Source organism: Leptinotarsa decemlineata, unplaced genomic scaffold (assembly GCF_025532065.1).
Source record: "Leptinotarsa decemlineata unplaced genomic scaffold, Ldec_3_MD MMD2_tig00026282_RagTag_RagTag, whole genome shotgun sequence".
Lineage (NCBI taxonomy): Eukaryota > Metazoa > Arthropoda > Insecta > Coleoptera > Chrysomelidae > Leptinotarsa > Leptinotarsa decemlineata.
This window is the reverse complement of record NW_027412668.1, coordinates 11,388,187-11,411,455: the sequence shown is the minus strand read 5'-3', so window position 1 is coordinate 11,411,455 and position 23,269 is coordinate 11,388,187. Positions and strand designations below refer to the sequence as shown.

At 34.9% G+C, this 23,269-nt stretch overlaps 1 protein-coding gene, 1 long non-coding RNA gene and 3 other non-coding genes across 5 annotated transcripts in view; 2 read left to right on the top strand and 3 right to left on the bottom strand.

Annotated features, from left to right (window-relative positions):
- The window catches only part of LOC111513649 (atrial natriuretic peptide receptor 1), a 71,180-nt gene that overhangs the window by 27,583 nt on the left and 20,328 nt on the right, over positions 1-23,269 (bottom strand). Inside the window, exons 2-6 of the mRNA XM_074179794.1 lie at positions 18,425-18,590; positions 18,295-18,372; positions 12,680-12,836; positions 3,507-3,626; positions 315-424 (exon numbers count right to left, since the gene is read on the bottom strand). Coding sequence (XP_074035895.1) covers positions 315-424; positions 3,507-3,626; positions 12,680-12,836; positions 18,295-18,372; positions 18,425-18,590 — 631 coding nt within the window. The remainder of the gene's footprint in view (positions 1-314; positions 425-3,506; positions 3,627-12,679; positions 12,837-18,294; positions 18,373-18,424; positions 18,591-23,269) is intronic.
- LOC141484668 (uncharacterized) overlaps positions 1,368-23,269 on the top strand; it is a 68,707-nt gene continuing 46,805 nt past the window's right edge. The window contains exons 1-2 of the long non-coding RNA XR_012466732.1: positions 1,368-1,640; positions 1,696-1,744. This is a non-coding gene — a long non-coding RNA (uncharacterized lncRNA). The remainder of the gene's footprint in view (positions 1,641-1,695; positions 1,745-23,269) is intronic.
- On the top strand, positions 3,690-3,762 carry TRNAM-CAU (transfer RNA methionine (anticodon CAU)). The gene has a single exon. It is a non-coding gene; the product is annotated as a tRNA-Met (tRNA).
- On the bottom strand, positions 5,684-5,799 carry TRNAL-CAA (transfer RNA leucine (anticodon CAA)). The gene is made up of 2 exons: positions 5,762-5,799; positions 5,684-5,728 (listed from the first exon to the last, which is right to left on the bottom strand). It is a non-coding gene; the product is annotated as a tRNA-Leu (tRNA).
- Positions 7,505-7,586, bottom strand: TRNAS-GCU (transfer RNA serine (anticodon GCU)). Its single transcript has one exon. It is a non-coding gene; the product is annotated as a tRNA-Ser (tRNA).

Here is a 23,269-nt window from a genome sequence, read left to right as displayed (position 1 = left end):
GATCACCCGACTTAACCCCTTCAGACTTTTTCGTGGGATGTCGGAAAAGTTATTATGAAACAAAAAACAACTTTTGGAGTTTCGATAAATAATTATTGTTAGTTGTTGTTATCGAGATCGTATTGGTAACAAAAACAAGTTGAAAATGCCACATGTTCATAACAGAAACGAGAAAGTTGATATGCAGTATTTGCTAACATTGTAATTCATCAAGAAACGAAACTTTTTCAAGTTATAATACAAATATTGTTTACGGTGTGTAGGCTTTCACGGCCGGTGTCTAACAAATTGTCCGATATTTCCGGGTTACTTACCTGAAAAATTTCAACATCCAAAAATGTCCAGTCTCCTCTAGTCATTCCTAATTCATGAGCAACTAACATGAATTTTCTTACTAGAGAACCTCTGACACACAAGATTACCACTGAAATGAAAAGAAACAACATTACATTTTCAATAATACCATACTCATATGGTGAAATGACCATACTCTGACCATACCCTGTATTGATCAATGTAGTCAAAGAAAATTGATTGATACCGACTAGTTTTTCATGAAAGAAAATACAATGTCATCCCCCACAATTTTAATTTAGTGTAAAATACAAATATCCAGAATGAAATACAGATGTGCCCCCGAAGCCCCGATACACTCGGGAGGACGCGCCAGCATTATTAACCAATGACCACTCCCCACACTGTGGGGTGAGTGATCATTGGGTCCGAGAATGATGTGCCCTAAGCAAGCGCAGTGTGTCAAGAATGACAGCCTTCTGCATTTGTCCGGCTGAGATTTCTGCCTTAGTACGGCAAGCCGGCATGGCCTCGAGACTCGAGAAAAGAGTAGGCATCATTCCACCAAGGACTTAAATAATCAAAACAACCGTCTTGACAGAGTAGTCTGGATGGAGTCTGTGGAGTTCGAAGAGAAAATCTCGATATCTCATCCGTTTTTCCTCCTCTTTTCAGACGATATTCATCTTGCAGAAGCAGGTCTACAGAAAATTCTCATATGACATGTCATGTACATGTATTAAAAAAAATGTGGTTATTGGAAAGCTATTTTGACGGATATGATATAATACGTACATTATAATTGCCACCACATATTTTGAATTAATTTCTTGAGAGATATCACAAAATTTAAACTATCGCGCGCGTTTGTTTTTATGAATATATTCATTACATTTCAAATACTTGCAGAATAGGAAGTACACTCGTTAAAAATACCTACTTCAAAATGCATTGCTTTCATTAACCAGTCCTAACACCATGTCAAAACTTTCTCTAGATAATCACCTGAACTCAGCGTAACCGCGTTTTTTGGCATATCGTCACAGCTTGTTTTGGTTCTACTTTCAAATTGTTTCAGTAACCACACTATTATGCACTGAACACAATGTCGTTTAAATATGTTCATGCTACAACTGTCCTATGATTTTGGATGAATAGAGACAACAAACAAATAAAGCATGTTTGAAGTGTCAATCGGCGCCAAACAGTCTGATGTGCAAAGTGACATCATAACCGACAGTCTTATGTTCTCAAATTGAAAATGGTGGTGTCTGGTGTATTCCAAATTGTTTCGGCGTCTGAGTGGAATTCATGATGCAGAATTTGATATACTCGACATTAGTAAGGTAAAGAACTTGCTGGAAAATATACTTTCGAAAACTGAACTAATGATTTATTTAGGTGGTATTCTGACTCATCGTTTGGGGAAATGTTATTTGGAAATTGATAGGTGAGTTCTTTATCAACATTCATAACGTTAAAATAGGTGAAATGTAAATATTGTCAAGGCAATTGGATTTAACAAATATGCTAGATGAAACTGATATTTCTTGCCTATGATTTTAGAAGACGGTGACGTAGATTTTTCTCTTGGTTTGTTTTGTCTTGAAAACGTGTGTTACAGATTCACGTAATGTCTCTACTATTACCTAGGTACATGGAGATTAGTGTTGAAGTCGCTTATTTCTCGATTTGATTTCGAAAAATGAAGAGCTTTTGAATTTGTTTCCGTAAGCTCCACGACTCACTGTAAAGGTTCCTAATAATGGAAAATTAAAATTCTGTGTAATGTTTTATTCATTAGTTTTTCATCAATAATTGTTGACTATTAAATATATTGTGAAGATCAGTTTCATTTCTTCAAGTATGAAGTTTAAGAAGATGAAAATGAGACGTGTGGAAAATCATCAATAATATTTAATTATGTTTAGTATTTTTTTTTCCGAAAATACCGACCTAAGTAATTATGTGAGATTCGTGATGAATAATGTCACGTTGTTTTAATTTGTCCGATGTAATGAGCTGAAAAAATTGTGTCTGCGCGAAACTTTACAGTATTTTACGTAGGTTAGTCCTTTACATTCAGGATACCTTTCTATATCGAAAATTATTTGTGGTTTTCATAAGAAATATGTTTGAAATATATAAAAAAAAAACACACGAACAAGGTTTTATTAACAAAAAAGTTCGTAAAGGAATAATTACAGGTGATTTTACTTATTGAACAGTCAAAAAAATTTTTTTTTGTGTAAAATAATAATAAAAATAATATTTATTTGTATAACTGATTAAATATTACAAGTATAATACAAGAACGCAGAATTTCAAACAAATATCTACCACGAAACACTTGTTTGGAGTGATGAGTCAAATGAAAATTAGTCCTTCAATATGATTAAATCTAGAAAATCTGTAAAAATGGTTATTAATTATTTTCAAGCCTTTTTGCGAAATTATCATAAGATGTAGTTGTAGAAAATACAGTTATAGAAAATACAAAATTTTTGTTCACTCTGTTTACTGGGTAAACACAGACATATTTCTCATAGAAAAATGATAACTAATTATTCTGTTATTAATAGGAGTAGATAACTTGTAGTCTCATAAAAATTTTGTCCTTGTCTAACAGAAAAATATTTTATCCACTTTCTTGCAAATTTCGTATAACTGGAAGTTGGTGGAAATTAAAAATATTTTTTTTCAAAGGTTTGTTTCAGCATTTTGTTTTATGCCTGTTTGTTTCAGATTATATAAGAAGTCAATACCAAAAAAAGCTGAGAATATTGCGTTTCTTTAAAAAAAATTGTTTAATGTCTAAACAAGATACATATTAATATCATTAGCGAGCATGTTATTACAGTTTTAGTTTAGTTTAAATTGAGGATACATTTAGATAAATTATGCGATCGGCTATGCATAAGTCCTTCAAGACAACGAGAAAGATTCGACCAGTGCGACCATTTGAGAATGTCAAAAAATTCGTACCTATCTCACTCTTATAATTATTTAGCAGAAACAAAAAAACAACACAATAAGATGAGTAATTCGAGAAAACGCACATCTCGCTGGGAGTTCGAGTCTCTGTCGCTTCAAAACCTTGCTCATTGAGTAGGCGGGGGGTGATCAGGGGCATAGTATAAAGATAAAGACTATGTCAGAGGTATTGAGTTGTATTTATGAACACAACGCGTCTATTATTTTTTTCTACTTACCTCTCGCATACATACTTGCGTCTCGTAAGTAATTATCCAGGTATTCATTCTCATTGCCGTCCAATTCCTTCTGGAATGCTAGCATTCCACCTTTTTTCAAACCTTGCTCTAGAATTTTTCCTGAAATAAATTAATATAAATATCACATACGTTTCGAGATAAAAATTTACTTCTATAGACATGGCCTCGGTAGCGCAGTAGGCAGCGCGTAAGTCTCATAATCTTAAGGTCGTGAGTTCGATCCTCACCCGGGGCATATTTTTTAGTTTCATTTTCAACAATTCATCAAAATAATTCATAATCATTTTATGTAATTGATTTCTTTTTCAATATTTTTGTCATTTTGAGTTTGGTAATGCCGGCTCTCAGACTGTTCAGTTGTTTCAATTATTAGTATCCGACACATACAAACAATACTTCCATACACCATAACTGCAATACACTTCTCTTTAATAAATCAAGTTCAGGACAGTTCTATTAATTTCTTGATGAACTTGGTTGGTGAAAAGTGCATAGAGTATAGTGTAGCAGTTCTGGTATATGGAAGCAATTATACACCTACCCGTTACTTGATGAAAATTGATAATACTATCCGTAATAAAGATTATAAATTTTTCACATTATAAATTTTATTTGTGAACGAAATTTCGCAAACCAACGTCGAACCTTGCGTTCATTATTACTATCAATGCTAAATGCCTAGTTAATTTTTCAGGCAGCGCTTTGGTTCAGTTTGAACTTGTTGAGAAAAATTGGCCGAAAATCGCTCAACGACATTATATAGTAATAGGCTAAAAACAGGCAAAAAATTTAAATTTGAAAACAGTGAACAGCATCAATTCGTAGAGTACAAAATTCTTTATCGATCAGTATATATAGTATATAGTTACCAAACGCCGGCAGTTTCTTTGTATGGGCGGCGTGGTATGATTACGAGGTCTAATCATTATTTTTATATGGAAGGTTTTATATGGTTAGATTAGTCTTTTATTTAGTTGTTCGGTTTGACTTCTTATAGACTATACCTTGAAAAATATTACTGGAGTTTTTCCCAACACCAAACCGTTATTTTAACACTTCGACACGTGTTTCGATCACCAAGTTATGTTTAATTTAAACAGAAGATGATCACTTGGTGATCGAAACACGTGTCGAGGTGTTACAATAACGGTTTGGTGTTAGGAAAAAACTTCAGTAATATTCATTACTACACCAAAGGTTTCAAATAGTGCATCACAAGTTGAAACAGTAGAATAAATATTTTTTGAGATATGGAGCTTCAAAAACACATAGCGTTAAAACGGACAAAACTTTTTAAACAACCGAATAAGTTAAAATGTTAATTATTAGCATTTTATGGCAAAGTATCATTAGATAAATGATATTATTATGATTATGACAAACCAGGTAGATTTTGTGAAATCCATCACAATATAATATCACCTGTTTTCATAGAAGTATTTTTTTCAAAATCTATCTGCTTTGTCAGAATTAATCATTTTAATTAAGCTGGGGCATGGGATGCCAATAATCAACGTATTCATAAATAACCTTTTCCTAGAAGTAATATTGTATTGTGATATTTTTTCACAATCTAGGTAGGTACCTGTAGTTTAAACTGTTTAAATTAAACATCACTTGGTGATCATCTTCAAGAGGAAGACTAAACTGTTTAAAACAGTTTGAATTGAATATTTTAATTTCGAAGCTGATCACCAAGTGATGTTTAATTTAAACAGTATTTAACAGTTTAAACAGTTTAATCTTCCTCTTGAAGATGAACACTTGGTGATCGAAACACGTGTCGAGGTGTTACAATAACGGTTTGGTATTTTACCTGTTTTACCAGAAATAATCATTCATTTTATCAAGATTTGTAATTACCTACTCTTATATAAAAGACATTGTAGAATAGTGTGATGTATCAGTCCAACTGATGAAGCTACTGTGTAGCGAAAAGCATCCTAAATGGAAATTGTAGTGTGAAAATTGAATAATTATTGTCATAGATAGTATGGAAACAATGTTTGTGTTGGGTTCATTCTACACCAGAGGTTCCAACTACAGTAAGATATTGAGAAACTTAAAAAATGTATTAATAGATATAGTTCTTATCTGAATCACACACAAATATGCTCACAAAAATTTGAATACATGATTAAAAAAAGTAAAAGATATGTCAGAAGTGGGATTCGAACCCACGCCCACAAAGTGGACCAGAACGCTCTAAACCTACTCTCGTAGGCAAGGATATCCTTGAGTCTGGCGCCTTAGACCGCTCGGCCATCCTGACATACATATTATGAGATGAAATTTGCTATAGAAACTTTTCCATTGAAATACTCAACGTCCACAATTAAATGAGTGAGCAATTCAATTTGAACGATGTATTCATTAATAGTAGGTAGTATAAGTAAGAGTAACCAAATTAACCAACTAACAATTATTTCAACAGCAATGAATTATAACAAAGAATTCTCTAGGTACATTGAAAATAAATGTAAAAGATGGGATATGTTCATGGGCTCAACTCAGTCATATGATTAGTTTTCGAGATACGGGTGTTCAAATGTACCCCTATTACTTTTTGTATCTTTTTTTTGAAAACGTAATAATTACATCAACATTTTTTTTCGATTCAACTCTGAACATTACATAGGCATTTAATTACCCTTGATATTTATTACAGCTACAGGGTAGTCCACTACCAAAGGCGACGTAATTGGATAATTGGAATTAACAAAAACAAAACAATAATAGTGAAAAAATGATCACATATTTAGTTTTTGGAATGAAATAACTGGCACAATGTTTATTTATACAGGTTTATCGAAACATACGAATTTTTTTCCTATGAAGTTTAATGATTATTTTGTGATATGATATTTTGTTCATTTTGATCTACCTACTTCAAGTAATTATTTTGTTAACGAAGGATATACTTTGAACAATTGTATGCTAGGTAGGGTAAGGAAATAAGAAAATTTTATTTTTTCACATCATTTTGCATTTTGAGTCTATCATCGTTGAGATGCAATTTTGGCAATTGTCAAAATCGTAAAACGTATGCAGCTATAATACCCAATTATTAACATTTTGCTAGTAAGGACACTTTGAATTCTGAACTAAAAAAAAATAATTGATTGAAACTTTTGAATAAACATCTCTTCAGAGAAAAAAAAATAGTAGTTGATATTCAATCATTTCAAAAGTAGTTTCAAAACCATGAAGTTACTTCAAAATATTTATTATGTACCTACCATTGAACATTTTTGAAAATGGTATCTGCGTTAAGACTAAGACATTACGAATTGGATGGAACTCAGTTAATTGAATATACCTAATTAGGTTACATAATAGTATTTCTGATTTTTCTTTTTTTGTTGTAGAGAAGCACCCTGTGACTGTAGATAACCTTCCTTATAAATACTATGCATAATTTTTAACCGAATAGATACGATTTCGAAATAAGTGGGTGTTAACGGTTAACGGAAAAACATATTTTTTTAAAGCAAATATATTGTATTCAACACTTTACACTTCAGAATCTAATCAGAATTGAATTGAGCCAATGGAAACATATGATGAGAAGATGATAGAGTACTGGGATTTGTACGAAAATGACGGACCTCTTCATAATAAAGGTAAAGTAATTCAAGTAACACTTTTTTGTCAAATTTTCACTGAACAGTTTACAAAACCGCAACAAGTGTCTCGATATTACAATACCTTCCTTAGGTGTATTCATACTGATTTAATTCTACCTAATTAGTGATCTATATTACTATTTGAATCATGTGATCTTCTACTCTCTTAATCACCCTTTTTTTCCCAAAATATTAAACTGTCCTAAAAATTTTCCTTTTTCAATTCTGGTATAAGTTAAATAAAAAAAGTCTGATTTCCTCCACAAAAATAGATTTTTGTTCGATAAATAATATGATCATGAAATCCCGCTATTAATTTTTTTGAAAGCAAAAAAAATAAAAAAGTGAATTCGACGAGGATGGGATTCGAACCCACGCGGGCAGAGCCCATTGGATTAGCAGTCCAACGCCTTAACCACTCGGCCACCTCGTCATATTAATTTGATCAGTAATAGTTTTAATTGCGGCACAATCTACTATCCTATTTACATGGATTTCTCAATGAAATACAACTAGTTTTGAGGTAAACGATATATAAAAATGTAAATTGACACTTTGTCCATGGCTATGAAAGAGAATGAAGTTATTTCAGTCAGTATCGTTTTGGAAATCCCCATGTGATGGTTTGGTGTTTTCTTAGTGTTATGTTAGCAAAGTTAGCATTTGGTGAAACAGGTCGTATTATAGCGGGTTTATATAACAATACCTAAGGACTAAACGAATAACTAGTAACTGAAAGTATACTCAAGAAGAGTGTCCCGTTTATTTTGCTATACCTACTAAGTCGGTACTGAAAATAGTTCCATATGAACACCTTCCAACCCCTTTTTATTAATTTTTTCCAGTACAACAATAATAACATATAAAAAAAGTAATACAAATTATGAATCTATAAAACAACAAAAATTAATTGGCGCTCCGGGGCGACTTGATTAATTCCAGTAGAGCATTTGCTTTTTCAGCTGCAGGAAAACCCGGCAAAACCTGCAGCACCACATCATCTGAAAATCTTGATCTGCCAATGTCCCCTCATTCATAGAATTAAATGTTGGGTGTCCGGAGGCTCCAATGAATTCAAGATATTGCCAGAATATTTAGTGACACAATATAAACGTTTTGAAATTTCTCAGATCAATGATAGCTGTAGGTAAATATTTCAATTTCAAATATGAACATATTTCACATAAAATCGTAGAATGCAACCGGCTCAATATGTACAATAGAAGGCAGCTTCACATAGGTACCTTTACTCACAAACTTTTAAATGATCCTAACCCGCCTGCATTGATCAATAAATTCATTCCTCGATTCAAAATACATTCACAAAATATCAGGCACAAATCTACCTTGACCATGCCTCAGCACAAAACTGCATTTTTCCAAAGGTGTTTTGTCTTCAATGCCATCCAAATGTACAATACTCTGCCTGATGAATTCAAGCATTAAGCATATTTATACGACCAGGCATATTAATTACTTCGACTACTTCATTCACAGCTCATACTCCATTTCAATTTATCATGATTTTATAGCTAGCTATGTATGCACCCATAATTTAATTTACAAGTTATAATTTATATCTCATTTTATTTCATGTTAGTCTGATAATTTACATCTTGCCAAACAATTTGTTAGAATATATATATATATATATATATATATATATATATATATATATATATATATATATATATATATATATATATATATATACCTATATATATATATATATCCACTCCCCACACCGTGGGGTAAGTGATCATTGGGTCCGAGAATCATGTGCCCTGAGCAAACGCAGTGAGCCAAGAATGATAGCCTTCTGCATCTGTGCGGCTAAGATTTCTGCCTTAGTGCGGCAAGCCGGTATGATTTTGAGATTCGAGAGAAAATCTCGATATTTTATCCGTTTTTCCTCCTCTTTTCTGACGATATTGGTCTCGCCAGGAGCTGAAAACTCCACGACAAATATCGTTTTGTTCTGGTGGTCGAGAAGGACTACATCAGGCTTATTAGCTTGTATGAGCCTGAGGGTGGGGAACGAATAGTTCCAATAAATTCGGCACTTCCCGTTCCCCACAACGGATTCAATATCCCCCGAGCGTAGGGCAACACCGGTGTCTCGTCAATACCGTAAGAGTGCCGTAGATGGTAATATAGCACTCTTAGGGCCGCGTTATGTCGATGGATATAGGCCGAGACCGCATATGCTGGACATGCTGATAGCAAGTGCATGACCCAATTATGTACTGTTCTAGAATGACAATAAAAGGCGTTTATTATTATTATTATTATTATTATTATTATTATTTGGTGCATGTTAATTCTAGTTTTTCTTAGTTCTCGATCAAATTTTCAAGAATAGTCTCGTTGATTTATGGCCGAACTCTCAGTTCTTAGTTTTTGAAAGTGTATTTGTTGCATAAACCCGCTATTATTATATTTTCTCATCTCATTAAAGAGATAATTTGTTGTAATTGTGAAATTGTAAAGTAAACACCTTTTATTTTAAGGAGTACTTAGGAAACTAGGTATTCTCGTAACTTCATGTAATATCCACAGTTATGATTTTTCTAGTTTTTTCGCAATAAAGCAAACATTATTTTTATGCAGATGTTACAGTAATATTTTTTGTTTAATTTCAAATATACTTACTTCAGAATCAATAAAATGCACGAATTCGATTACATTACTCGATATAACAAAACGAGATTTCCTAAGAGTTAATTTGATATATGTATCTATTATTCTGTGAAAACAGGTAAATTTTGAAAAAAACAACTACACCTGTTTCACCAGAATTAATCATTCATCTAATTTTGCGAAGTCCAGGACGAGGATTTGAGGACCCTGATGGGTCTGACCCATCACAAACGCGCGTGGGATGGCGAAAGAACTGAGCGTCAGCTCCCATGCGGTTTTTAATGGTATAAAACGTATTGGAGTTCATCAAGAAGTTCTAAAAGTGGGTGCCCCACGATTTGAACGATCGTCAGAAATTGTCACGTTGTTTTTGTGCAACCAAAACGATCCTTTCTTGCATCGGATCGTCACGTGTGATGAAAAGTGGAACCTCTACGATAACATGAGACGTTCAGGACAGTGGTTTGACACCGGTGAGCCACCAAAGGCGAGAACCCATAAAAAAAGACCGTGGTTACTGTCAAACCATCACAGCAGAGTCCTATTGTGAGAAAATCGACGAAATGTATCGAAAATTGCATCATCAGGAGTCGGTATAAGTCAACAGAAGAGGCCCGATCCTGCTCCACGACAACGCTCGTCCACACGTTCCACAAATCACAGTCCGAAAATTCAAGCACTTCGATAACTTTCTCACCGGTAGAACCTTCGCCAATCTGGAACAGGCAAAACGGCCTTTATCGACTTTATCGAATCCCGAACACACAATTTTTATGATGACGGAATGAATAGATTTGTGTTACGTTCACAAAAAATGCACTGATTCAAATGGTTCTTATACCCATTAAATTGAATAAGTAACCACTGAGATATTACAGTTTGAAGTACACTCATAAAAACGGACATAACTTTTGACACATGGATATTGTTATCAATTTTCATCAAGTAACGGATGAGTGTATTCATACATTTTTCACATTTATATGAGCTCTGGTAAAATGACTCATTAGCCATTATACCTAGTGAATAAAAAATGATGTATTATTACTATAAACTTTTTATATCAAAGAATATAGGTATTTTAACAAAAGCCTAGGTCTATCCAACTAATGTTGTTAAGATTACATAGTCTTGATTTATTTTTTATTTAGTTATTTATTTATACACTGTTCTACAGGTTACACCCAACTATAGAACAGGGATATAAGTCAAATCACAATACAATACAATTACAATAAGTTATAAGATAAAAACAATACTTATAGAATTAGCTAAAGTAAAAAGACCTAATTTCAGAGATGAAACAGTAAAAAATGTCGAGCTGAATTGCATTTGACACATATGTTGTGCAGAGGTGAACGTTTCAGAATATTTGTACGTGCTCTTGGCAGATAAAAAGGATTAACCACTATAGAGGTTGGTCTAGATACATTGAATTTCAGTTTTTGCAGAATATGTGGGTCAATAATTAAATTATTAATCAGCTTAAAAATAAAAATTGTGGAGTAACAATCACGACGGCAACTCAATATATTCATAGCATGTCTAGCTAACAATGCATCATGGGGAATTCCAATTGGTGGATAAATATTGTCTGATCTATAGGAGGAAGTTCTGGGACACGAAATAATTCTGTGTATTGCCTGTGTATTGCATTTCTTAGACGTAATGGTGAAGAGAACCGACACTGAATGGGAAACATATGTATATCGAAAACCTACTCACACAGGACAGTATCTGAACCAGAAATCCAACTACCATTCATCGACTGAGAGAGGAATCATCAAGACTCTACTAGACCGTGCCTTCAGGCTCTGTAATACAAAGGAAGGTCTCGAAAAGGAACTAGGCATCATCAAAAATACCTTCAACGGAATGGTTATTCCAGAGTGATGGTAGAACAGGATTTAGATACAAGACAGCAAGAGCTCCACAAGGAAGAGAAGCCGCCACAACCAGTACTTGTACTTCCCTACATCAGAGGATTATCGGAAAGGGTAAGAAGAATTGGGTTCAAGTATAACATCAGGACCTGCTTCAGATCTGGGAACACTATCCGTAGCAGCCTCACGAAAACCAGGCTACCAAACGCGGACTGCGATTCCAAGAATTGCATTTAACGGATACCCTGCGAGTGCGGAGAATCAGGCCATTGAATGTTCGCATTGCTGAGCACAAAAAACACACTCAGCGAGGAGAATCCTGCAAATCCGGAATAGCAGAGTATGTTTGTACTCATCAACATAATATCAAGTGGGCTCAAGCTGAAATCATCCACAAAGAGGAACACTGGTTTAGGAGAAAATTCAAAGAAGCCGCGTATATGTTGTCCAACAACGCATTTAGTCAAGCTAGCGTAGAGGTACGTAACATATGGAAACCTCTAATCAAGCGAAAAACGACCAACTCCCGCCAAACGGTCATTTCCCGTTAAAACCAATGAAGCGGTGAGAGGGAAGAGGGGATAGGTGAAAGCACTCGAATGATCTATAAATAGTCGGATCTCAGAGGAATAAGTCCAGTTATCACCCGAAGACGATTGTGGATACTAACAATCGAAACGTCGTGACGTAAGTTGGTTTGGAATCTTTTAATTTTTATTTCTCATTTTTGTTAATATTTTTTAATTTTCAGCTTTTATTAATATTTCTATTTTTTATTTTTTTGGTTGTTGGCTTGTATGTTATTTCTTTGTAATTTCAATTTATTTGTTTAATAAAATTGTTATTTTCGGTTAATCTTTTAAAATTATTTTTTAGGGATTTCAAATCAATTTATATTATATCAGACAATGGAAGTCCGAACTGATGAAGTACACCATGAAACATTGTCAACCACCTTCAAACAAACATAATAATTTGTTTCTACGTATAAAACGAAACTTACCTACAGTGAGTGAAAAAAGGTCCGATCTATCCAAAATCAGAGCTATATGTTTCCAAGAAAATTGTTTGAATATACTGGCAAACACTTTCGTCAATCTACATTGGCAGTAGGACATTCTTGTCAAAGTGGGATATTTGCTTTTATCGTTCAATATTCCCTGAAATATACAATAAAATAGTACTTTATTGATATGATACAGAGAATTTAGTGAAAAATTATATTCCTGGTTATTGACGTAAACCTACTGAAGGATCATTCTAATAAATATGAAAGAAATACAGGATCTTGGAAATATTTCATCGTAGTGTAAGCTTTCCCTCAACATACTGGAGAAAGTTTTGTATCGATATGGGAGTAAGTTTCGATTTCATGACCATTCAGGAGTCATTGGGGCAAATTTCAAGTTCTTGTGTATTAGAAAGTAAGATAGTTCTATTTGAAACCATATCTGATTTGATGAAATCAGTGCTTCACATTTCTTTCCTTATACGAGGAATTGGGCAAATTTCGGATATGCGGTTGGTTACCTCGTTCACATGCAGATGGCGCGATGACAAATCTGTTGTTTTGTTGTCCGCTTCAGCCTAGTTCGAGGAATGACACTTTGAAGGAATTCGATTTTCAATTATCGTAAATCATCGACTTTATGTTGATGATAGACACTACCTTGCACTGACGAGTGGCCAAACAGCCCGAAACCGGTCTGCAAGTGTGTTCAAATAATTAAAAATCTATTGCGGCAGTTGTATCGCCAACAGCATATGCACGAATAACTTCAGTGAAGAATTCTGCACTGACACCTGTCAGATATAATCCAACGCCCTTCGTGGTATTAGCCAGGGGAGTAGTTGTTATCGTGTCAGTCAGTTATAGGTGTCAGTCCATTAACCTACAGTATAGGGAGTTGAGACTGGCCTGAACAATTTTATTTTTTAGATGACTTCATAAAGTTTCACTAGCTTTGTCAATAAGGATTTCTTGGACAATAGCATGATTCATCGATTGATTGATTTGTGCCTGACTCTGAATACAGTTGGAAATTTTAAATATACTTTATTACTGGCTATTTTCTTAAAGTGTTGTAAAGTGTAAAGTGTATCAGAATATTGTTGTTGGTATAAATAGATAGATTGGTACAGAAAACCTTGTAGCTCAGGAAGATATATTAACTATCATATCAAAAATACTCGATAAAAGTGAATCTAGTTAAACAAATGAAAAATAGAGTGTTGAAAATCTCTGACATCCAATTCCACAAAAAAAATCTTGATATTTTGCTTAAACTTTTTCTTGATAACTCATACCCTTTAAGTATGTTGAAAAATATTTTGTTTAATTCCTTATCCATATCAGACATTACTACAACTTCTCTACCAAACCCAAATATAATTGGAAACAATGAAAATAATATTGCTCCAACTCAAGTTTTTTACAGTACTTTACCCTTCATTAGGGTGATCACTCCCAAACTCTCTAGAATTTTCAACGAATTACCTAATATTAAAATAGCCACCAAAGCAGTTCTCACAATTAGAACTTTATTCACCAAAGTTGAAGATGAACCTTCCCTCACTTCTCGAACGAATGTGATACATAGTATTCCATGCCAATCGTGCAACAAAAACTATGTTGGTCAAACGTCAAGAACTTTAAGCTCCAGAATAACCTTTCACAAAAGTGATTGTAGACACCATCCTGAAAGATGTGCTCTAGCTGAACATGTCAACAAGTTTGAGCACCATATGAATTTTGATGCCACTAAGGTCTTAGCTAGTGAAAGACATTTAACAAAAAGGTCCTTTCTTGAAATGGCCTTCATTGCTGAAAATGGAAATTGTATTAATAAAAAAACAGATATTAATCATCTCAGTGAGATATATTCCTATCTTTTGACGTTGGATAAAAACCCATATAACAATGTTTCAATGAATTTATCAAGTCTAGCATCAATAGAATAATGTATTTTATATTTTAATCCAAATGTTATTATCCTAAATTCACTTTTAAAATTTACAGACAGGTAGAAATTTAAAAAGAATTTAAAGTTGGCAACAGCTTTTATCACTAAAACCACGGACATATTCCATGTCAACTGTCTGTCAATCCTAACCAAAAGAAACGTTTGTGAAATTTCGACATGTGACATTGTCTTCTTTCAAAACAATTTTAAACTGTAACGTTTTTCATCAAATATTTTATCCAATATTAGACATCCTTTAGCCATTTTTATAAATTTATTGTATCAATGCTCGTCCAACACTTTGTGTCCAATATTTTACATAACCATCGTATGAAACATCCTCATAAAAGTTGTAAGTCTAACCATTCATTTATATCTTAATATTACTTACACCCTCAATTTTGTAGCATCCCTGATGATGGAAACAATTTATGAAATTTCCGAAAGCTTGGACAAACTTTGAAGAGTACTCTTTCATTTGCTGCTAAGCCCCACTATTTGTTTAGTTTCATTCCTAACTAGTCAGCAACGACTACCCTCTCCCTATATATATATATATATATATATATATATATATATATATATATTTTGATTGATGCAATTGTCGAAAGCGCTCGCAGATAATTAATAGAAGATATAAAGCTTCAAATCCTTTTTGTAGAATTTAATATTGATATAAATATTATATATATATATATATATATATATATATATATATATATATATATATATATATATATTTTAATAAAGTTTGTGGATATCAAATCGTGAGGTGTAGTTTTTTAAAATTATTATTTTATAGTTATATATGACTAAGAAGCGATAGTTATTATGTGTAATTTTGTTTGTTTGTTTTTTTTATTTAATTAATTCAACCAAACTTTGTCAAACTTCAGACATTAAAGCATATTTTGACTTGACTGGACTTGATTTCAAATCAGAACTCTAAAACAGAGCACCGATTTTCTCTATCAACAAATGAGTATATTATTATCATCAGTTGACTGTAGCACATACCTCCGGAATAAATTACAAAGTAAGTGAATCATGGCTAGATGAAGTTTCCACGGAAAATTGCTACTTTTGTTTACATTATTTCAATCAGCAAGAAAAAATGTTAATAGAACGTATTTCCGGAGTTAATCGCATACTTAATCAAACAGGAAGCACAATCAAGTTGAGTGCGTTCGTGTCATTTGGTGGTACGTTGATTAACGCAACAACGATTAAGCAAATGAAGTTCGAAACAAATGCGAACTCTGATAATGATATCATCACGTGACCGTTCTGTTGATTACTATATAGAATTCCGAAACATAACTTTCAGAACGTACGTCAATTGTAAGTTACTCGAGGGTTAAATCAATATATTGAAGGGGAATATTATAGCCAATGGAATACATTTAAAAAAAGTATATTTTGAAGAGATGGACACATACGAGGTCGGTTCAAAAAATTAAGTGAATTCTCATTTTTGTCAAAGAAGATAATTTACTCATCAATTTCTATTTTGCCCCCCTCACATATAATACACTCGTGCCAGTGTTTTTTCCAATCCTTGAAGCAGTTATGAATTGCAGTTATTGGTATGTCCTTCAGCTCTCTGAGCGATTCGGTTTTTATCTCCTCAATCGTCGAAAAACGCCATCTTTTCATGTGTCTCTTCAATCTTAGGAATAATAAAAAGTCGCAGGGGGGAAAATCTGGTGAATACGGTGGCTGAGCAATGATTACGATGTTGTTTTTGGCAAAAAATTACGAATAAGCAATGATGAATGAGCAGGTGTATTATCCTGACGTAAAAGTTTTAAATTGTTTTTCCACAATACCGGATGTTTTCTTCGCATTGCGAAAGAATTTGTTCAGTTCATATTCACAGAACAATTCTTCACTGCCCAAAGAATGAAAAACATATATATATAACAATCCACTCATTTTCAACCAAAAAAACAACTTCAAAAAGTCAAAATTTCGACATTAGGTTCGGAATTTCAACTTCAACCTTGGATTTTGTACTCAAATTTCGAAAATTCGACTTTACGACTTTAATCTCGAAATTTTGAGAATAATATCAAAGTTTCGAGTTCGAACTCGAAATTTCGGATGTGAATTTGTCAAGAAATGATTGAAAAAATACTCGTTTTATAACATTTTCAAAATAGGCAGCTATGCCTATTAGACTATTGAAAAATTGTTTAAAAATATACTGGAGTCCCAACGAAAATAGTTCACTTTCAAACTCTTTGTTAATATATTCTGTAGCCCGAAAATGTGGGACACGTCAAAATTATATCAAGGAATCTCTCTTTTGGCAGACATTGTACTTTCTTACCTTCATCATCCTACAATTCCCAACTACATCATATTATTTTAAACGCATTTAAAAAACACTTCATTGTGTGATTTTCACTAAACAGTTTTACAAAAGCGCTACACGTGTTTCGCCATACAATGACTTCTTCGGGCGTGTATTTGGTACACTTGATTTGCTTTCGAACTAATTCCGCAGCAGCCTTGATAAGCCGAATATGTTCACTTTAGTAAAAGGCTTGAATTATCAATAAATTCATAATTAACAAAAAAGGCTTGAAGCATATTTGTCATATCTGCAATAGTTCAAAAGTTATTATAATTATAAAACTGGAGGAGCGAATGAAAAAGACAAGTATCAAGGTATCACAATATTAAAAGTGTTATAAAAAATAGTATAAATTAAAAAAACACATAGCAATTTTTATTACAGAATGGAGTATTGAAAAAAAAATTATTTGTTTATAACAATTTTTTTAAATAAACAATTAAAAGAATGAAAAAAGTTCAAAACCTTGAAGAACAATAGAATTTATGATTAAAAAAAAACCGGTTCCTTAATTTTAATATTTAGTCACAAAAAATGATCGTTAATTAACAAACGAAGCTTTCAGCAACAAAGACATTTTTTTAGGAACCATTTTTTTAATCATTATTTTTTCAATTAACATAATGCAAAAAAAAATTTCGAATTGCTTATAAACAATGTACTAGACTAATATTGTTATGACATCGATTACCGTAGCGTAGTCCTTGCCACATGGTCGTACGGTCAATAAGGAGTATTATCTTGAAGTTATACGCCGCTTGCGAGAAACAAAGCGAAGAAAACGTCCAGTACTGTGAAAAAACAATTCATGACTAATGCACTTGCTCACTCGTCATTGCTGTTCGTAATATTTTGGCCAAAAACAACATCGTAATCATGCCTCAGCCACTGTATTCACCAGATTTGACTCCCTACGACTTTTTGCTGTTCCCAAGATTGAAGAGACCCATGAAAGAACGGTGTTTTGCGACAATTGAGGCGATCAAAGCCGAATCGCTGAGAGAGCTCAATGACATACCAAAATGTGCATATCAGAATTGCTTCGAGGAGAAAAAACTCTGGCACAAGTGTATTTTATCTGATGGGGCTACTTCGAAGGGGGCAAAATAGAGAATCCACCTCATTTTTCAACAGAGTAGTATATAGTAACTGAACCAAAAACTTCATTTTCCACATATATACTATAATGAAAACTATCAAAATTGCAAAATCAGGTCATATATGAGGTGATGCAGAAAAGCTAAATCATTACAGAAAGTTGTACAGAACTCACGGAGACAATTTCTAAAAACTTACCGCAGTATTACTTTTGTTTTTCGCATTATACCTCCTGAGGATTCTCGATGTAACCGAAATTTCGCCTTCCGATGGAGGCTGAAAAACAACAACCTGCTTGTATGTGACTCATCTTTGTTGAAATACTCACTTGATCCCCCATTCCAGTTATGATCGGTGTATTCCAATAGGCAGCAAGCCTTGCAACTGGTTCCAATGCGAAAAGACAAGCCGGTCCCACGAAGGCTATTACGTCTGATAGAAAATGCATATCTGCAGCTAAACCAGGAGCTAATGACCCACTACAAGATGGATAGCTGAAAAAAAGCATGAGTCTGATTTTGAATCAAAATAAGAAGTTTCCAGATTTTCAAAACGCAATTCAAACTTTTTTTGAATTAACTACTGAAGTGTCTTCCAACAAGGAGATCCAAACTTTGACAATTGATAACGGCCATCTTGTTGAAGTTACATCTGTCAAATCAGTTGTAATTTATTCAGTCTGTTTTGTCAAATCCCCATCCATGGATGGATCTAGCATACTGCGTGTTTCGCCCCTTTTACGGTCACAAGAACTCATCTTTTCGCAAACTACAACTTGTTTCGCGAATTTTGCGTCGTGACTTGTGTGTTCACCAGTACAGTTCACCCAGGAACTGAAGATAAATGACCGTAGACATCGACGTGTGTTCGCTGAATGGGCTTTGGAGCAGTTGGCAACTGACCCTAATTTTCATCGAAAAATCATCTTCAGGCCCATTTCTGGATGAATGGGTCATGTTAGGTTAGGTCCATCTATTCACACTCGACCAAATAAACTCAGCTTCTTAACGAAGCCGATTAGTTTGTATGGTGAGCTGTCTTTCAGGTCAGATGGTAAGAGTACGGCTCTGCCGAACTCTAAAAACCTGATTCGGTCCCCAGTGGGGCAGGAACAAAGAGAGGCGCCACACACTGTCTTCCGACAATCCGAGTCTCTGCATATGATGATTCAAATGACAGTGACCTGTAAGAAGGCCTATTAGACATCATAGTTCATTCCTACTGTAGTCCAACAATTGTTTGGTATCAAATTTCGAAGGATAAATAAACGCCTTGCAGTGAGCCAATCCTGGAAGAAGTCCATAAATCTTCTTGCCATCCAGGTGTTCAATGTTTGTTTGGCAAAGCCTGAAGCGATGCCCATTACAGGTTCTGGTCCGATGAAGCTACTTGCAGCACCCTCCTTTGCAAGGGAGCCAGCAGCCTCATTGCCTTCCAGGCCAGTATGGCCAAGAATCCAGACCAAAGACAATCTGTTAAGTCCTCCTATCGGTGAGAGTCTTTTTGGCAATTTGATACCAATTCAAACGTTGCTTGGTAGGAGCCAAGAGCTTCCAACGCCGCTTGACTGTCCGAGAATATTTTTATTGACTTGTGTATGAGGTTGGATTCTTCCAATCTGTCCGCACACAATTCAATAGCGTAAATTTCAGCTTGAAATACAGTCGCATAGGTTCCTAGGCAGGTTGAAATTTCTGCTCTGGGTCTGCGACTGAAAACACCTGCACCAGAACCGGAAGGTGTTTTTGATCCATCTGTGAACTAACAACTATCTGCTCTCAATATTTCTTTCTCCCGGAGAATACAGTCCTCTCTACTCGAGAACAGTACTTTATAAGGCAGTTCGTAGTTGACAGTTGGAGGCATGAAGTCAGAGGCCATTTCCAGAATGCTGAGACTTTCAGTGTCAACCAACAGTCTGTTGCACTTTGCATTAAATTGTTTTGTGCAATTGGCAATGTGCACAAGTCTATATGCAGTCCAATTAGCATTTCTCTCCAGAAAAATGTGGAGAGGAGGTAGATCTAGAAGGATCTCCATGGCCGGTAATGGTGTGGTACTGATGGCACCACTGATTGCCAGGCAAGCCTGTTTCTGTAAGCCAGAGAGCTTCGCCTGAGCCGTTTTCTGTAAAGCCTTCGGACACCAGGTCTGACAATCATCACATAAATCCAATTGATTTGTTTGGGACCTAGACCCCAAATTTCGCCACAAATCCTTCGACATGTCCATAGGGACAGTCTGGCTTTGTGTAAAACTTTTTCCAAGTGAACGTTCCAGGTGTGTTTTTATCAAGGACAATGCCAAGATATTTCACCTCCATTCCAAAAAAATGACCTCATCATTGAGGGAAAGTGGCGTTAGATCATCCAATTTTCTCCTCCTGGTGGAGAGGATTATCACAGTTTTGCTGGGGTTGACAGTCATCTGCTCCCTCAGGCACCAACTGTGAGCAACGTCTAACGTTCTTTGGAGGATATAACAAGCTACCCTTCCCGACGTGTACCTCGCCAACAAGGTAATCTGCATAAGCTTGCAGGACTACTTTTCTTCTGTCGAGGGCATCAAACATGAATGGGTACATGAACAAACAAAATTGTCGAATTTGGGACGATACCAATCCACATGAGATCCAAGAGCCTCCAATCCATCCTGTAAAGTTACTGATTGGTGTGGATTTTGGGCTAGCAGTGTCATCATGCGATGACCATACCCTCAAATCACTCGTGACATGAGCTTTGTGGCAAGTATCGCTGTCCTATTGAAACCACATATCGTTGGTGTCCAGATCATTAAGGCCAAAAGAAGTTGGGTAATCATCGACCTATAGTGCTCACCGTTGACAATGATGGTCTGACCAACGTCTTTCTCAAAGAAATATGGATCGCTGACAGCGCCAGCCCAAAATCCACACCAAACAATTACTTTTTCGGGATGCATTGGACGCTCTTGAACCTCATGTGGATTGGTGTCGTCTAAAACTCGACAGTTTTGTTTGTTCACGTACCCATTCACTCATTCAGAGATGGGCCTAATCGCTGAAGATGATTTTTAAATGAAAATTAGGGTAAGTTCATAACTGCTCCAGAGGCCATTCAGCGAACACACGTCGTTATCTATAGTGGTTTACCTTCCTGGTTCCTGGATCAGTTGAATTTTGTACGGATGCAGGCCCAAATCACGACGCAAGTGATTTGGGCCTGCACGAGTTCTTGCGAGCGACGCGAAATCCACTGCTTCGGATTCTCCTGCGCACTCTTACAGACAGAGGTAATGTTTTCGGCAGATTTTGCAGTTTGTCGACGTACGGATATTGGTCGATCGTTTACTGAACCAATGGATTCAAATTTATACACCGCATTGCGAATAATCCTCTCGGTAGCACGATAGCGCGCGGTACGTTGCCCGAACAGAACAACCATTTTTATAAAACAATTTTGTTATTTGCATATGTTGTTGAATGTTATATACGTTCAGGATGATTTGGCAAAACAGACTGAAAACTAATTTGACAGATGTAGCTTCAACAAGATGGGCGTTATCAATTATCAAAGTTTGAAAATTCTTGTTGGAAACCCCGTTATGACAGCACGATGTGGAAAAGGGGTAGTTAGTGCTGAACACACCCAAAAAACAAAAATATTGTATGGTGAGCACGTGCCGTGCTTCTGTGAACTGTAAAAAGTACCAAAGTGTGGTTTGGATACGTTTTGTAACTAACATGTCAATCTACAAAATTTTGTAGAAAATACGTTAATACCGGTCTTAATTATCTCGGCATTAAATTAGTTCCGAAAATCTCGATTGAACAATTTTTTTAAATTAGATTTAACTTTGATTTGAAATTCCTCCACAACTCAAATTCTATAACCAAAAAATATTTCCCGTTTATTTTCAAAACGTGAAATAATTTTCGTCATTGCAATATTTTCATTAATTCAGTAATAGCGTTTAAACAAATGAACCAGAAAACAAGAATTGGTATAAATTAAACTGGCATCAGGAAAGTGTATGAAACTGAATTCCGGCTATAATTGAATCCTATCAGTGGGTTGGAATTGGATCCACCATGCGCTAATGAAAACCTTCTAGGTGTTTCGACCTTCAATATTTCAATTAGTAATTTACTTGTATTCAGTTGGCTATCCTGTGATTAGTATGCAACCTCTCCTCTGCGTGCATAGATCGATGAGGGGGAGTCGTCTCTCCCGCGTTCCACATATATTGAATTATTCAAGTTTGCATGTTTCCGGAATATAATAATAATGAAAATAATAATAATAGCCGGATCACACTGTTAAAATCGGGGTTGTAACGGCAAGTGCCAAGCTTCCGCAGCTCGAAACGAACCTCGGGCAACTGCCCGAGCGACTGATCAACGATGAGTCGATGCATGACGTTCAACGACGTTGAAGATTTCGGTTCATTAAAGCAGCTGGCCTTGGTTTTCCTTAGACGGAAAGGTCTGAAGTCGGACACTGAGGAGTTCATTTTGGTCTGTCTGGATGGTGTTTTAATACCTTAGTCTATCATGGGTATAGAGGTTCCTGACACCAGGTGCAGGGCCTGCCGCGAGGCGTCTAAGTAAACAGTGAAGAAAATGTTAATATTTCATAATCATTAGATAGTATTATGTATCGCAGTTGAGACTCTACCAAAGCATAATGTATGTTTTTGGTTAGTTGATAACCGATTTCATTCACAACAGTTTTGAAAGAAAAACACCCTGATGGGAATTTTTAACACGATAAGGTGATAATCGAATATTGAAGTGTTATCAATTTTAACTTCTGAAACTTCAGATAACAGTGCATTTCTTTAATGTCAGTCGCGATCTGGGAAAAAAATTAAATAGAAAGGGGGGTCTTGTGATACATCATTTTGAAGATCCTGACGGATACTTCACAACCCTAGAATATGAAGTCAATATTTTCATATACTAAAAAATGGCGGACCATTTAATAATTTTCTGAAGACAAACACATTAATATCGATATTTCTAGAAATATTTCTTTTTATCTGCCATATGGCAATTTCAACAACGATTAGGTTTGTTAAGTTATTTTTGTGTTTATAAAACATTGGAGTGACACCAACCCTCACGTTTTCCGGTAAACACATACCCAATATCCAGAAAAAAATTTGGGCAGGAATATTGGGAAACCATATTGTA